At 40.4% G+C, this 17,981-nt stretch overlaps 1 protein-coding gene across 1 annotated transcript; it reads left to right on the top strand.

Annotated features, from left to right (window-relative positions):
- Window positions 1-2,871: 2,871 nt before the first annotated feature.
- On the top strand, window positions 2,872-17,868 carry LOC121646903 (potassium/sodium hyperpolarization-activated cyclic nucleotide-gated channel 3-like). Its single transcript, XM_041996000.1, has 8 exons — window positions 2,872-3,530; window positions 7,471-7,894; window positions 8,588-8,749; window positions 9,388-9,606; window positions 10,647-10,793; window positions 11,236-11,476; window positions 12,519-12,683; window positions 14,641-17,868. Exons 1-8 carry the CDS (start codon window positions 2,872-2,874, stop codon window positions 16,185-16,187), a joined length of 3,564 nt encoding a protein of 1,187 aa, XP_041851934.1. The 3' UTR covers window positions 16,188-17,868.
- Window positions 17,869-17,981: the final 113 nt, after the last annotated feature.

Genomic DNA, 17,981 nt, shown 5'->3' with positions numbered 1-17,981 from the left:
GAGGATTATCACTGCAATATGTTTTAGTTTTTAGAACAAATAAAACACTCAACATTCAGGATACACTGTATTTTCCTCTTGTCTCCAGCAGTGGGCTGCACATACCACACAAGCAAAAGCATGATGGCATCGGCATCCAGATCACAAAAGCTGATGGGTTTCTGCAGCATTTCCGCAAACTACCTGCAGAAAATGAGATATTTCACTGTGTGGTCTTCTTTCTGTTTACTTTTTAGAACAATTATCTGAACCAAATTGTGCCGCGTAAATCCTGGTCCTAGATGAATTTGTGATGTCAGTTTCCAAAGCAAAGAGACATCTGTGACTTTGTGAACCTTTAAACAGGTTGTACAGCTGGAGGAAGGGAACGCCACTTTGTACAGAAATGAGTTGTTGTTCTCTCTATGTGGATTAATCTCGGAGATGCAAGGTAAAGTTCAAATTAATCAGATGTACTAGTTTTTAACCAGGCCAGTGGTCGGTTTACAGAAAAAAATCTAGAGATTTCTCCAGACTGCATAAGAGCTTAATGTTATATTTTTAAGATTCACACTAGCCTAGTTTGAACTGATTCTACTTTTTACGTTCGTGGTAAGTAGAACAAAACACATTAACCAAGATTAATGCTGTAAACATGTGATCTGTGTTAAGATGTGCAAGACAGAATGACTATTTGAGTGTGTTAAAGACCTAAATGAAGCTGAATCTGTAAGACTTCTTTATACTGCAATAAAAGAAGAATGTCATGAAGACAAAATGTTCAGTAAATATAGTGATAGTAAGTTTATTTTATATTATGAGACCAGTTAAGATCATTCAGATTTATTTAGGTAACAAATAATGACACATAGAATACCCCATGATTTACTAAAACCACACATTCAACATAACCTAACATTATTCCTATTTAAGATATGAATTAAGAGAAAATCTTTTTTATGTGATTTGGTAAGATGTGGCTAAAAAAAACACTGAATAGTTTACTTTAGGAATTTACTCAGTGAGGTAGAGAGAAACAAATGTGTTCACATCGTTTTAGAAGCTATGAGATGACCTATAAGATGCACAAATAGAGTCCTATTTATCAAAGCCTGAAGCACTAACACCAAAACACAGATTGGCCTTAAAGACCACAGATCTATATTTTGTTAGATTTCACAAGCACTTTGATATGTCATTTCACTTTTAACATTTCTCTGTTTCTAATGATAAATTGATAGTTTTGTTTCTAATTATTTTTCTGTTTCTAATTATTTATTTTATCTTTATTTAATACTAGTGGATTGTATTGGTATCTCAAGTAATTTTAGTGAAGAGAATACAAACTATTCTCTAATATAATCCTAAACTCAGTGGTTAGGCAAATAAAAAGTGATCTCTGTTCAATAGATTAAGTAGCACACTATCAACACAGAACTTGGATAAATTTACATTTCACTTAGTTTTTTAAATCTCTTGAGGAAATATTTAATCCTAAACAAACTGTGTGGCAGCATGCCATATGAGACTGCCTTATACCGTCTTAATCATTTTAGTGACGTTTGCACTGAATCATGCAACCAGCTGTCAGCAACCTCTCATCAAGCTAATTAAACTGGTCTGTGTCAAGAGAGTATTCCATCATTTCTATACGTCCGACAATGAGTTCTTCATCTGAAACCTTCAAGTTTAAAGAAACCCACTTAAAGTAGTGAGCATTATTCACACAGAACTACTGGATTGAGATAATCTCAACTGTGATCATCAGCTGTAATTGTAATAGTACATAACGTTTGAATCTTAATTACTTAGTCTAGTGTATCTTTGCAATGTAGTAGCCTAAAGTTACTAAACTCATGCTTGTAATATCTGTAATGCAGTCTAGCGTCCTTCATAGAGTAAATGCTCTTTGAAGCGGTCATTTGAGTGCCAAGGGCGCTTGTGCATGACCGTTTTATCCATTTTGTGTAATCGAAAATATCACAGTGGATATCCTCTTTGCAAATTTGACAGAACTATGACAAGCCATTCTGAGACTTAACCGCATCTTTGTATCCATATCTGTAATGTAAAATGTTAGTGTTTAAAGTAACTGAAAACAAAACAAAAACTAGCCTTATAATCCCGTTCATTAGGCTTAGGTGTTAGTTCAGGATCCCACGCGCGTCATTATTTAGTTAACACGTATCAGTGTTGCATTGTCAGTATAATAAATAACAGACATTCCACCTCTTTCTCACAACTACAATGAACTATACAACTCCAAGGCAAGATCGCATCCTTGAATCATCCCCTCGCCCTGACAGGGAGGGGTGAGCGCGTGTTCCATCCTGCATGGCTCTCATGGCAACCCGATAGATTAGCTCCATCAATATTCACGTTATTAGAAAGCAGGCTTGTGGATCTGTGATGTCAGCTCTCTGTGGATGCCAGTGCCAGCTGCATGCATGTGTGTGTTCACCTTGCACTGAGAGAGAGCTCAGATATTTCGGGGAGGTGGAGATGATGCTTTGTCATTGAGGAGCTCAGCAGCTGCAACAGCAGCACCAGCATTCTCTCACTCCGGCACGTCCGACGCTCAGCATGCTGCATCCTGATGCGCTCCCGACTGCACTCTCTGAGCTTACCTGGATTTACAAGCATTTCTTGTTTCTCGCTGTTTTTCATCTGACTGTTTGATTGAAGCGGTTGTGTACTGTTGGCTCATCTCAATGTTTGAACAGCAGGAGAGCAGCACGTCCCAAGAGTCAGATAAGATACGACCCGTCCTGCAGATGCGCCGTCACTGTTTTGCCTCCAGCGGCGCCCCAGCTGAATGAGCTTCACGGTTCAACCCTCCGTTTTCACGGGCTGTTCTTAGAGCTTCACATCTTCTTAATTTCCCCCCCCAAAATGGAAAAATTCCAGACTTCCATGCGCAAACGGCTCTACAGCTTGCCGCAAAACATTGCGCAAAAACCTTTTGTAACTGACAGTGAAGGGGACACCTGGGACAAGGACACTAAGAAGAAAAGTATTCGACTAAAACATTTATCCTCTCCTTCTCCTGCAAGCAGTTGCAGGAGCATTGAGGAGGCCAGGAGCGAAGATTTGGAAAGGGACGTTACTGTGAAGACCAACTTGAATGGGGACTGTCGCTTTTTCAGAAGCAGCATCTCTTCCATCACCGGACGGCATCTTCCCGGGTCAGATTCAGCGGAGCAACGGCGCCTCATCCCCGAGGTTGATGCAGGTGTCAGTGAGAGTTTCCCCGTTGAGCACGGCCCAGGGGCCCAGCAACGAGCGGCTGAAGGGCTGATTGGCGTTGCCGGGCAGCCGTCAGTGTTTGACCAGTCAAGTTTTATCAAGTTGGAGGGTACCGAACAAATAATACCTGAAGATGAGCGGCTGTACCAAGCCGGCTTCATGCACCGGCAGTTTGGGGCGATGCTCCAGCCAGGAGTCAACAAGTTCTCCCTGCGGATGCTGGGGAGTGAGAGGGCCGTAGAGCACGAGAGGGAACGTGTGAAGTCTGCGGGCTTCTGGATAATCCACCCCTACAGTGATTTTAGGTAATTTATATGCAGAAAAGCTTTATTCCAAGCAGGGATGACTTATTAAGTAGCTTTGCAGCGTTTCAGTTACACTATTAAGCTCATTTGGCCTTCAGGTGTGAAGAGTGATCATTTTAAAATAGCTTAAACAGGAGACATACACTGTTTTCTATGATTGTTACTGCAGTCTATGTGCCATAGGCGACACATCTTGAGTTTAACTTCTGAATTTGATCATTTATTCTAAGACTAACCCACACTTTCCTTGCAAGCCATTCGTTCATGCAGAAATTTGATGTACCACCAAGCACTTCACTGGCATGCAAAATCCTCTTACATTTTCATTGTCATTGTGCTTTTAAAATACATATGCAGGATCTAAACCCCTCTTTTGTTCGGTCTTAGGATGTGTGCATGTGTGTGTCCTTTTATTTACACATGAAAAGTGCATAGCTATAAACCACTAATTTCCTGTGCACTTTTCAATGCGTTTATTTTAACCAGCACTCTAAACCCACCCATAATTCACTTATTTACTATCCATGTTGTACACTTTCTTTAAATGAGCACACGCAGGGTGTGTATCACAACCATCAAGGGATTTTCATGACATATAACCTTGAGGCTCACTGTCATCATATTGTACGCCGATGTGTGTCACTGCATGTTTTTCCACTCATCTGAATTACACTTTTTTATGGTTTTAGTGAGGACAGTGGATTACAGAGAGTGCAGCAGGGGCTTGAAAATGGGGTAATCAAAATAGGGTAACATGACCATTCAAGATATTAGAAGCACACATCAGTGGAGATTATTACAGCACAATTAGTCTAATGGAGCAGAGATGGTGTGGACGGGGAGGGGACTATGGGAAACACAGAGATAGTGAGAGACACAGAAAAAGAGATTGAAATGAAAATGATGTTGTGAGGAATCCAGGGCGTCCATCTGTTAACTCTGCACTGAGGTATGAGGTGTCATTACTTCATGCTCAGTTGGGGACACACTCTGAACAGGAACAGGGTTTTAGTGAAGAGTGCATGGCTCTTATGGTGAATGCTTTATCCTACAGATCTCATTTTAAGTTGGAGCACTAAAGATTATTCAGGGATTTTTTTTTTTTTTTTTTTTTTTTACTTTTTGGCAGAGCAAGCGTTGCTGGTTCTTATGGTGCAAATATGCCTATACCTTCTGCTGACTATTAAAATTGCAGGTGGACACATTGTGTGCTTCCATCAATATGCATCAGCTCAGCATGGTTTAACCTACGTATCTTTATGCCCATGCATCTCCTTGTATCTTACTGCTGTCTTGTATTAAGGCTGTCTCTGACTACAGGAGCAGACATACTGAACTGGCACGCTCTGTAAATATGGTTAATATGATTGCTGATGGGCCTGTGCCACAGTACAGGTGTGTGTTAAGCCACTGAGCTGCATACAGGCTGTTGTGCTTCAGCTGCGCTCTGGCAGCAAGAGATAAGTATCTCTAGTACAAATGTGATCCCTTTTTCAGCTGTCCTGATTGATCTAAGCTCCTTTCACCATTTTAAGCCTCGTTGTGTTCACTTTGCTTGTAACTCCCCTCTTTTTGTGCTTTTATGCTCTTTAGCATAGTCACACTCTGACCCAAATAGTGCACAGTTCCTCTCTGGAACAGACCTGGCCCACAGACCCTGCAGATGTTTGTTGCATTTTAATGGTAGTGCAAGATTACACCAGCACGTCACTCGATGTGAGTGGGTTGCATGGTGTGCATACAGTCAGCTGATGAGCCAACAGGATGGTCTGCAGGGGATGCCAGTAATGCACTGTCCCCTACAGACCTTACTTTTTAATTTATTTATTTTTATATCCAGCTGTTCCAGTGTTCTGCAGCATGGTGACCTGTGAGGGCAGTAATGCTAACTACTCAACATCTGTGCTGATGGGAGCTGACTTCTGGAGATGACGTGGATTCCCAGGAGATAACTGTGGATTTAGCCAGAGAGGGAATGTGCAATTAGGACCGGTGTGTCAGTGCAGATGTACAGAGAAATGCAAATGCTTTGTTTGGAGGAAAACAACAGAAAGCTGATTATAACAAATGGCTCACTCTGCTTCTCACTTTTTGTCCGTCTGTAAAGGTTGGGAGTAAGTTACTGGAATTGGTAGAAACGTATGATGGCCTTGTCACATCTGAACTCCTCACCATTCAGAAGTTTTAGCCCAGCGAGTTGCATCTGCATATTTTTATTAGTTCTTTGAAACTGCAAAGCCTTCTGATTATCAGTATGCTTTTCACTTTATGAGGAGCCTTTGCTGGTTTGTCCCATCCTCCTGTTGTTTGGGGGTTTAGGATTGTCAGGATCTTGGTGAATCAATCAGAAGTTAATTAGGTGTCTAAAATGGACCAGACATGCAATCTCACACATGCTTGTGTTAATGCAGCATGAGGATGGTAAACAAACACTTCCCACACTTTACATGTTGTGTGGATTAGTCATCCCACTGTAGGTCTCCTGCAATGAAATGATCATCTGTTATGTCAAACAGTTGACAGTATCAACCTGAATTAAATTTGTCTGTTTCTCAGTTTGCTCACATGGTTCGTCTTCATTGTTTATTTTAATCTGCTGGGGTTTGAGTTACAGTGTGAGACTGCACGTTGTAGAGAAATGCTTTTTTATTTCAAGTTACTCCACAGACTGAATTGTTTTGGAAAGGCGGCTGATACACAGCATGAAAACAGATGAAGCTCACACCATCTTGCAAGAGTTGTATGAACTGATCTGGTTCATTACCTGCTGCTGTGTGAATTATTTGCCCTCGTAGTCAATGTTATAAGAAGACAGCAGAAGAGGTTCAAACTGTTGACAAGCAGTGTTTTTTTTTTTCAAGGATGCTCGTATTTCCATTATTACTTAACCTGCACAGTTAAAACCATCCTAAGATTTTAAAACTGCTTATTAAATATATTTAAAAGTGTAAAGCCTAATAGGGAACATGTTCTTAATTCATGAGCTGATCAACAGTCCAAAATCCAGAAAAGTTTAGGAATGTTCATTTGTGTAAATGAATAAATAAATAAGCAAAACATTTGTTAATTTTGGAGGCTAGCATCATTAAATCTGTCATTTATACAAGCAGGAAGAAAGAAAGATTGTCATTATTAATCCATCAAAAGGGCTCAAATTTGAATTCGGTTTGGGATTTTCTATGTTGTAACTTGTCATTAATTTCTCTGCTCATCTTTTTCTGTGATCTTTGTACTGTCGAGCTCTGTTATTATGCTTCAAAACGTTGAACATTGATGCCACTTATTTTATACTGAAACACTAAACTGAATGGGTTTTTTAATTGCATATAAAATGTAATATCACTTTGTTCGCATCACAAATCTGAATATTAGCGTTTACTAAATTAAAGTGACTAATTAGGCAATAATTAGTTGATTAGTTATAAGAACCCATCCAAAAATCTGTAATAAAAAAACCCATCTAGAAAAATACTGTTAAAAAATTTTGAGTGAATTGTATGACCAGGTGTGGCTGACATGCCAGCAACATGTCTATTTAACAAATGTTGTCCAAGAAATTTGAAAAAATATTATCTTATGGAATTTTTGATGATATGAAGAGAAAATTTTTATGTTTTTGAAAATTAGATTGTACCTCATTTAAACTTTAAAGTTGAAGCTAATATTCTCGGCTCAGTTTGTGTACTGTGCATAAATAATCTCTTTTTAAGAGTCACTCAACACACACTATCAGTACATACATTGTGTAGAGTTGATGACTGTACACTGCACTCATGGATTTCTGCCATCTATATCATGGAGCACAGTGGCAACATTTTCATTTTTATTTTATTATGTAATTGATATTTTCTTGCCCAGTGACCTTGAGTCTTTTCTCTTTTGTCAAGTCATAAAAAAATAATTTAATTTCTTGCCATGTATCCATCATTGTGTGATTCAGGTTCTACTGGGATTTGACAATGCTGCTGCTGATGGTGGGAAACCTCATCATCATACCTGTGGGCATCACCTTCTTTAAGGACGAGCACACACCGCCCTGGATTGTCTTCAATGTAGTATCAGACACCTTCTTCCTTATGGACCTGGTCCTCAACTTCCGCACAGGCATCGTCAAGGAGGACAACACTGAGATCATCCTGGACCCGCAGCAGATTAAGATCAAGTACCTGAAGAGCTGGTTCGTGGTGGACTTTATCTCCTCCATACCTGTGGACTACATCTTTCTTATTGTGGAGACACGCATCGATTCAGACTTTTACAAGACAGCGCGGGCCCTGAGGATCGTCCGCTTCACAAAGATCCTCAGTCTACTGCGGCTACTGCGCCTCTCCCGGCTCATTCGCTATATCCACCAATGGGAAGAGGTAGATATGGACAGATTCTTTAGAGATCTAATGAAGTGTTTTAAGATGTTAATAATAAAAAAACTAAAAAAAATCAAGACTGGCTTAATCAGAAACTATCTTAATAATCTTTTAAGGCATTTATACAGACATTATTTTTTGCTGCTGGCTTTTTAAACAGCAAAGTAGTAAATTTTTAAAGTAGTGGCTCTGAGAATCTGCAAATCCTTATGAAATAATTGCTAATGAAGATTATTAGTTGTAGCCTGACTCTCAAATTCTTGCATGGGAAAGCACTCTACATAAAGAGATTTCTCTTAGCGTGTATGTGTACTAATACTTTTCAGCAGCAAGAAATTTCTCTAATGCTTCTGCACTGTTAATTTGTTGGATACATCTTTTATACACACTCACTCATGCATGGTCAGTGCACTAAATAACAGATATTTTCCTGCATGATCTTATTTTTTAATTCCAACAGTGGCTCCATCCCATTTGTAGATTATCAGTGCAGATGGTTAGTCAGCACTGAAACAGCCTTTGCTGCTCTATAGAAGATTAAGCGTGGTCTGGTATAGGTCACTTGTTCAAACACCACTTAATGTATATTTCAAATCCCCTGGCTGCTTCAAAGTGAGTTGAAAAATTATAGGTTTCTAAGATATGTGCCTTTCATTGTGCCTTTTCCGTTAATACTGAAATCCTCTGGCCTAGGTTTTCCACATGACGTATGATCTTGCCAGCGCAATGGTGCGTATCATGAATCTGATTGGCATGATGCTGCTGCTGTGTCACTGGGATGGCTGTCTGCAGTTCCTGGTTCCCATGCTGCAAGACTTCCCTGCAGACTGCTGGGTCACAAGAAACAAGATGGTGGTAAGTGGATTATTAATGAGAAAGGCAGCCAAATGTGTCCTCTATCAAATCCACACGATAATCATATAGAGGCTTAATTAGTTATCAGTTTGGCTGAGGAGATTGCATTAACACCAACAGAGTTATCAAGTAACACTTCAACCTTCCTGTCTTAGCATTTTCAAGCATGACACAAACTGATTTAGTCTCACACATTAAATAGGAGATAGCATTTATTGATGATGTTGGCAACTCATTTAACTTCTATTAACAGATAACAAATGTCAAGGGACATGTCTTCACAGGAGACATTTTATAAAGTCTGTACATCCACAAACACTTGATAATATCCTGGTATTTGTGTTACTTCATTCTAAACCATTCTTAGACATTTTCAGTTTATTTACTCCTGATATATAATAAACGTATACTGCTTTTGAATGAACAAAAACCAAAGTAGACTTAGCAAAACGTTCAACGTTCACAAGCATGAGAGCCACAAATAAACATATTTGTCGATTGTTCATGAACCCCCCCATCAGAATGAAGGCCTCACCATCTTTTTAGACTCTTAATAAGCTCCCAAAGATGTGATGCAGCACTACCACTTTGGATACTTGCTGAGAAACTTTCTCTTCCCTCCTCTGCATCCCTTCTAGAATGACACGTGGGGTCAACAGTACTCTTACGCCTTGTTCAAGGCCATGAGCCACATGCTGTGCATCGGGTACGGGCTGTACCCCCCTATCGGCATGGCTGATGTGTGGCTCACCATCCTCAGCATGATTGTTGGAGCTACCTGCTTTGCTATGTTTGTGGGGCATGCCACTGCTCTCATTCAGTCTCTGGACTCTTCGAGGAGGCAGTACCAAGAAAAGGTGGGAGTTTGTACCTTGTAATGGAAAATCCTGTTTTTTAAATGTAACTAAGCTTTAAAAAATGTGCACAAGTACTATGACATTGTACAATTTTGAGACATTTAATATGCAAAATGTTTCAGAGGGTGGTCTTATTTAACAGTTTAAGATCGTGATTGTAAACGAAAAAAAATAGTTTCTAACATTTGATTTAACTTTAACAAGCTACAATGATCATTTCATATTAATCTGATAATAGTAATTCAGTAATATGCTACATAATCTAGTATTGTTGTAATATGAAAATAATCATCATGTTGCATTTTCTGCACAAATGTTAATTTTTCTATTGACTTTCTGTCACTTATGCAAGTAATGGATCTGAATAAGCCCTCCATCTCTGGTTAAAAAGGGACAAAGGGTTTAATCCAGAACTGATCTGATGAGAAAATCTCTTCTTTATATGCAAAGACATCATTTACACAGCTGTTTAAAACTGACTTCGGTATTTACAATGCATAATAAACACTCTCCAGGGCTTTTAGGTGTGAAAGGACCACAGAAACAGATATTTTTTCCAAATGAGAGGACAGAGGAGCAGTATTAGGTGTCTAAACTACTGCTGTGGTTTTCCAACACATAAAAAGAGACAGACGTGGTGCAGAGACTTATAACAGGAAATATCATATATAAACTGGGTGCTTGAAGCATTCATTGTGCTTTGCTGGTAGAGTACACCGCTGAAGGACACAGTAGTTAATGTCATTAGCTGCAGCCTGCAGAGCGCAACTGTAATTGTCAGATGGGGCAGAGTCAAAACACTGCACTGTGGGCAGGTTTCACAGATGGCCTGACAGTTGACTGTTAACCTAATGAGATATATTATAGTCCACCTCTGAGCCAGCACATCAATCAGTTTAATATATTCATTCTGATGTGAGGTTGCATTTTTTAAAAATTTGGTCACTAATGCAGTTTCATTAAAGTTGCACTTATATAGTACAGGTTGTTCACTTAAATGATTTAACATTTTTAAAAGTTGGGCTCTTGTCTTGTTGCAGTATAAACAAGTGGAGCAGTACATGTCCTTCCACAAGCTCCCTGCAGACATGCGCCAGAGGATCCATGACTACTACGAGCACCGTTATCAGGGCAAGATGTTCGATGAGGAGAGCATTCTGGAGGAGCTGAATGAGCCACTGCGGGAGGTCAGCTGCCATCTTTGCTGCTTTTGTCATCATCATCATCATAAAACACTATCTTTATATCTTCTAACTACTCCATTAATTTTATTTCTTTTGAATGCACCTTAAAATGCTACATGCTGACAAAATGTGACCTAGAATGTTATTAAGTTTTTACTTTTCTGGGCTCTGAATGGTAAACGTGGAACTACATGAAGAGAGTCTGCTTGTTCTAAGTGGTTCACAGAAAATTATTAATATAATCCAATATGGCTGTCTTACTTTGCATGATAATGTTAATAGTCATGTAATCTGATTAGTAATGGCAGTATGAGGGCAGAGAACCTTATTAACAGGGCACTAAGCTGCTTTTATAATGATTGAAATGTACACATGTAGCAGCATGGGCATTGTGAAAGCCTTTCCAGAGCAAAAAGTTTACAGCACTTTTCTGTATCTTCTGCAGGAAATCATCAACTTCAACTGTCGCAAACTGGTAGCCTCCATGCCGCTGTTTGCCAACGCTGATCCCAACTTTGTCACCTCCATGCTGACCAAACTGCGCTTTGAGGTCTTCCAGCCAGGCGACTACATCATCAGGGAGGGAACCATCGGCAAGAAGATGTACTTCATCCAGCATGGCGTTGTCAGTGTCCTGACCAAAAGCAGCAAAGACACCAAGCTGACCGATGGCTCCTATTTTGGAGGTGAAGCCCTCACGGCAATATATTCTGTAGAGGGTAGTGGGTCAGTTTTCATGTGAGTGAAGGAGTGATGAATGCAAGATTTGTTTTGATTTGCTTTTTGCATGCACTCAGCAGATTAACTTGTCTGACCATTACAGCTGGCAAAAAAATCACCCTCATCATCTCCTTAAAAGGGCTTGAAACTAAGAAGAGTAAAGCTTTGTGATCTTTGATTCCATCTGTGTGTTTTCCCCTTTGTTTAAAGCTGAAATCCAGAACTTTCCATTTGTTGTCTTATTGGTTGCCTCATTTAAACCTGTTGGCTGTAAAAAGCTGTGCAGCAAAGTGCCACCAAAATTGTTACTGTAACCAATAAACCAAAAAAGTTAGAACACTTTCATACTCTAGCAAAAGATTTCAGGAAAGAAAAGTAGATTATGAAACATAAATGTGGGCTAAAAGTTATGAGGTACAGCTAAACACACATACAGAAATGATAGTTGAGGATAGAAAATATCCAAAAACCGATACTCATGAAAAATATCAGAAATGTCATGTTATGTGTCATAAAAAGATTAAATCAATCAAAAAGACAAAGAAAAGCAGGAGCGTGTGAGTGTGTTGAATATCCTCAACATGTCCTGAAAAAAAACCTCTTTTTTTTCCTTTGCTTTTTTGTAATGGCGTATTATTTTATTTTTCTGATCTGGCAGAACAGATGAGGTCAGGACAAACCGTAAGCTGCAGAAATTGCATTAAGTGCACCATCTGTGGAGTTGAGAGGCATCAGTCTTTTCGTGTTGTGTCGTCTCACACTAATAGTTCTGTTTCTCACCATTCTTTTGTAAATGGATCTAAAAAATACACAGATTCTCTGGTTACGTGTGCATCTCACATCTTGCATAAGGAGGGAGAAATTATTATAAAACATTTCAAATTAATGATCTTTTTTTTTTTTTTTTTTTTTTTATCCTTGCTGTTATTACTTGTCTGAGACTCTGCGGGAAATCTGTTAAAGACATAAAACCAGCCTTTGAACTTTGATTTTCCTCTTTCCTCACAGAGATCTGCCTGCTGACCCGAGGCCGGAGGACAGCCAGTGTGCGAGCAGACAACTACTGCCGGCTCTACTCTCTGTCTGTGGACAACTTCAATGAAGTGCTCGAGGAGTTTCCTATGATGAGGAGAGCGTTTGAGACTGTAGCTCTCGACCGCCTGGATCGTATTGGTGAGTATTTTTTGCAAAGTGGATGGACAAAGTCTGATAAAAATTAAACCAAAGTGATGTGCCACAACCCTCTGAACAATTCCAATCTGGAAAACATCTTCCATTTCAGTCTTTAACAGCTCCAAAGCTGTCTTCAGACTGAACAACATTTGGATTTATGCATAACTTAATGTAAGCAAGTGTTCTGAGTGTAGCAAAGTAAAGATTTTATTTGAATAACAAGCTATGTAACCTTGTTAAAGTCAACGTATCTTTATTAGTCTCCCTTGGGATAAATTTGTCTTGGACAGAGGCTTTTGCTGCACTGACAACATAAACGCACACACACCCATATCACTGAACAATAACCATTACAAATAAATAAATTAATTTAAAAAGATTTAAAGAGGACCACTACAGAGCTGACCTTAGTAGTTAGGCTTACAGTTATCTACCTAGCCTCAAGGATTTCCTGTTCACCTGTTCCTCCCAGTATGTCTGCTCATTAATGAGCTTCACTTACAGAGGGATGAATGAATGTTTGTACCGATTATATTTACAGAAAGGGACCCTGCACCTTCTACCCGAGTTCAGTAGGTAGTATTTTTTTTTTTTTTTTAACCTTTATTTAACCAGGTAAAAAAATGTTTGAGAACCAGTTCTCATTTGCAAACATGACCTGGCCATGAATATGAATTTAGAATATAGTGTCGGATAAGAGACTCTCTTATCTTGTCTGGGTGGTTTGTTGGAACAGATCCTGTGGAGTTAGCAGTACCTCAGTACCACTGATTTTACCGGCTGCTTTTACCGGGCTCAGTATCTGAGTTTTTGTTTTGACCATCAAGTCACCAAACCCGCTAATGATTGCATACTGTAAAACAGACTCAATAGCAGCTCTGTAAAAATTCAACATAATATTTTTCTGTACACCAAAGACTCTGAGTCTGCGGAGAAAAAAGAGCCGTTGATGGATTCGGATACAGACCTTCTCTACCTGTGTGTGCCAGCTTAAGTTGTTATCAATGTAAACCCCCAGGTATTTAAAGGAATTGACTCGCTCGATGTTACGTCCATGTATGTCCCCAGAGCTATGATCTCCCACTGACGTGGGGTCTACTAGCAACTCCACCGTCTTCTCTGTGTTTATTTGAAGCTGGTGGGCATCACACAAGTCCACAAACTCATCCACCCCAGATCTTTGGTTGATAACTTTGCCATTACTTTTTAGCAGACTGAGAAATTCTGGGTTGTCTGAAAACTTCACCACATTTTGGCCCGAGAGGGAGCTGACACCATCATTTGTGTACAAAATAAATAACAACGGTGAGGTAACTTAAGTCTGGACAAAGCAGTGCAAATTCAGGCTTGTTGCACAGCCAGCAGGAGGAGTAATAAATGCCCTAAAAAAGCCACTTTACCCGATTGAAACAATTAAGACTTTAAAGTCCCTGCAAGTCTAAACACTGCTGCTGCTGCATGGGCAGTGGGAACTCAAATGGATGCAACAGCAGGTCAGAGTAAAGGATGTAGATTTTCACATCCCCCTGATACAAATGTATTTTTTTCATGAGAAATGCAGTCATAGCTTTAAGAGTAAAGTGGTTAAGTCACAGTGGAAACATCCGCCTTTGAAATGCACTCTGCAGTTATTCATCAAGAGAAAAAAACTCTTTGTATATATGAGTTGTACTTATTTATGTCTCACAGCTCAGACAGTGAAGAAGATGCATTTGATTGACAGAAGATGTGATTTTGGCACAGATTTCAGGATCTAATAAAGCCATATCAATGAGTTGATATTAGCACAGAAAGACGAATATCAAACTATAGTTGCAGATAAATAGATGTCAATGTTTTTCAGATTTTTTTTTTTTTTTTTTACTTTTTGTTTAGTGAAGCAAAGCTTTGATGCTGCTGCGTTGCTTTAGTATTAGTCTCTCATTTGTTGCACGGCCTCTTTTCTCTTTCTTCACAGGGAAGAGGAACTCTGTTCTACAGCATAAAGTCCAGCATCACCAAAGTTCTGGCACACTAAACATTCACGAAACAGAGATGATCCAAAGAATTGTGCAGCATGACCGTGACATGGCCCAATGCACACAGCTGATCCAAACCAGCACTGCGCCAAGTTTAAACCCTCCCCCTTGTCCTCCATCACCCACCGCTGTCATTTGGACCCCGCTGGTTCAGGCCCCTCTTCAGGCTGCTGCTGCCACCACACCACTGGCTCTGGCCCTAGCCCATCACCCCCAGCTGCCTCCCATTCTCTTCCACAATCCTCTGGCTCCAGGTTCTGGTTCTGTGAAGGACCACACCACCCATTCAAAGAAGGTGCACATTGGAGCGAACAACTCCAGTAGCTGTGGTTCAGGGGCCGGTTCTCCTGCCAGCCCCGCCAAATTTAGGTCTCTGGTTGAGACTCCAACCTTGGGGTTTCACGGACCACATGTCTCCACTGGACCTGTGTCTCCCACTCTGACATCTAGGCCCATTTTTACCAGTAGCCTGCAGCCTGTCACCCCTTTTCCCACACACCAGCCTTTTACCTATCCATCTCACTCTGGCATGGCCCCAGTTTTTCCCGTCAGTCAGACCACCGTCCCCTACACCTGCTCCACTCAGCTCCACTCCCAGCCCTTCCACGGTGCAATGACCACTCCACCACAACCGTTAAGCTTATTCCAACAGGGGGCACCAGGGAGGCTGGCAGGGAGATTCCCAGCTCCCACCATTAGCCCTCTGATCTGCAGCTCAGTTAACCCCATACTGAGCCAGCTGCAGCAGACCTCTCATGGCTCCATTCAGCAGATGGGGTTTATTCACAACAGAGCCAGCAGGACATCTAGTGATGTGAGCCTCCCACACTTTCCCATCCTCACCAACACTCAGTCTTCCACTGGATTTAATCAGTCAGCATCTGTAGGTGGAGCTGGAGCTGCAGCCTCTTTAGCCCAGCACACTCTAGCTGGACTCCATTCTGTTTTCCTCCCCCAGGTTCTCCCCGAGCATTCGGCCCTTGCCTCCTTGGCTCAGTATGGCTCAGCCGAAGTCTCGCCTTGCTACACCCCTCCTGTACACAGTCCTAGTACACAGAGCCCTGTGAGAGGAAGGACAGTTTACCACAGTGAGCTCCCCTGCACCCTGAGCGCTCACAGCTCTCTTACCCTTCAAACCTCTTACCCTGCTAGGGTGGCATCCCCCCTGAAAGAGACGGCTGTGTCCTCTGCAGATATCTTTACCCAGGAAATAAAGACTATCTCAGGCTCTTACAGTTATATGCACCAGGAAAGGCCTTTGGTTATGAGTGGCTCCTCCGAGGAAGCAGCAGGGGCTTTCTCCTCTCCCATGGCTGTCAGTAAACCCTACACTGCAATCCCAGGTCAAGCCACTCCTGTCAGTCAGACACATTCAGGGCCTAAATCTCTGAATCCGTCGGCTGATGTTCGATCTCCTCTTGCTGAATCTCCTGCTAAAATGTTAGAGAACGAACACAAACAAAACAAACTTCCCTCGAACTTGTGAGTTTCACACACTGTTCTTTAATGCCTGAAGTATTGGGGGGGTTACCCCCTTGTTGGCTTTCTTTTAAACACCACTATGTTCAGTCTTAATGGGGGGGTTATTCCTATCAGACTGAAGGTCAGTGGTTGTATTTGTAATAAGAACAAATGAATCTTGATGGCTTGACAATTACAGATAGTTGTTTTCTACAGATTATTGAGTCTTTGAATATGATGATCCAAATTTATTGATGGGTATAAAGTATTACAAACACCTCATAAAGATATCACTTGTTCTATATATTATATTCTAACCTCACTCTGTGATTAGTTGTTTTTGTTTTAATCCTTGTTGTCCATGCTACTTTGTATAACTGTTTAGCTACATCTGTTTAGTTAGAAAATTGTCCCTAAGTGTACTGATTTATTATTGATACCAAAAATTGCTGTCTTCTGTTTATATCCTTTCTGGGGAGTGCTGGAATTGTTGTCTGAATGCAAGGCAAGCCCCTCAGAGATGGGACAAACTGCACTTAGCTTGTTTCAGAGATCAGCCCAGTGCTTTGGTTTGATGATGGCATGTCTTCCAAGATAGCTTTTCAGCAATATTGCACACCCAAATGGGTCACACACATCAGATCGCATTAAGAACTTTGTAATTAATGTAGCGTAACGTTTGTCTGTCTGAGTGGGAGTAGCGGGATTCATTTGAATGTGTCAAAAACAAAGGTGATTATGGTTATCTGTAGGAACACCAGGCGAGTTGCACAATGCATGCCAACTCATTTCAGTTTGGCAGTAACTTTGGTACAGAAAATCCACATAAACCGAGGGGTGTGTGCCATTAGCATAGTATGCAATAATGTTTTTTTTTTTTTTTTAATAGGCTTATAAAGGTACTGTGAACTGAAGCACTTGTGTATATAAGTGAGATTCTGAGTTTACTTAGAACTCATTAAATAAGGGAATTAAAGTAAGAACAAGCAATTGTGGATAATCAAACATCCTGAAACCAGCGATGCACTAAGATTGATGTGAATGTTTCTTGCACCAGTCAAAGGGCTAAAAGCAGTTACTTGGACACATGTTTAACATGAAACCCTGACGGGTCATATTGCTGCATATTTACCTCTTTTATTATACAATGTTTGATTGTAAAATTTGGCATCGGTTGTTGAACAATTGCTGCTTTGTCATGCTATGCTGAATCAAAAGACTGCTTTTTAAAACCACTCTTACACCCTTCTACATGTAAATGTGTTTAGATGATAAGTTTCTCTTTCTGAACCTGCAGCTGGTGACAAACTGTGAGCAAACAAGCCGGTCAGTGTGTCAGAGCTTCTGAGTGTCCTGTCCAGTGGTTTTAGCTGCCTGGTTATTGGACATTGGTTTGTTGTGACTCTGCACCCCATCTCACGAAGAAAGACACTCTCAGTCACCAGCCAGCCACTGCCAGTGAGCTCAATCAGTCCTTCATTATTATTCTCCTCCAACCAGCAGCATCAGCTGAGCTTAAGTTTAGGTTTATGTTGAGTAAGTTCATTTTAAAGTTGTGTTAAGAAGACAAGATGTAAATTTTTCAACCATTTATTAGTTAATTTCTCAATTTTGTTGCCTTTTAACCACCATATGTGATGATTTAATCTCCTGTATGTCAGGCACATTTTATTTTAGCTACTGAATTCAATGCAATAAAATAACATATGGTCAACGATGCTCGTCCTAGCTGTTGATTTCTTACTGAAGAGCGGAGTGCAGGATGAGGAAAAATCTGATAAAAATGATGGGAAAGTCTCAGACTTTAAGCTGGATTATA

Source organism: Melanotaenia boesemani, chromosome 10, assembly GCF_017639745.1.
Source record: "Melanotaenia boesemani isolate fMelBoe1 chromosome 10, fMelBoe1.pri, whole genome shotgun sequence".
NCBI classification, from domain to species: domain Eukaryota; kingdom Metazoa; phylum Chordata; class Actinopteri; order Atheriniformes; family Melanotaeniidae; genus Melanotaenia; species Melanotaenia boesemani.
The sequence above is the reverse complement of the archived record's forward strand: the minus strand, read 5'-3'. Positions and strand labels throughout refer to the sequence as shown.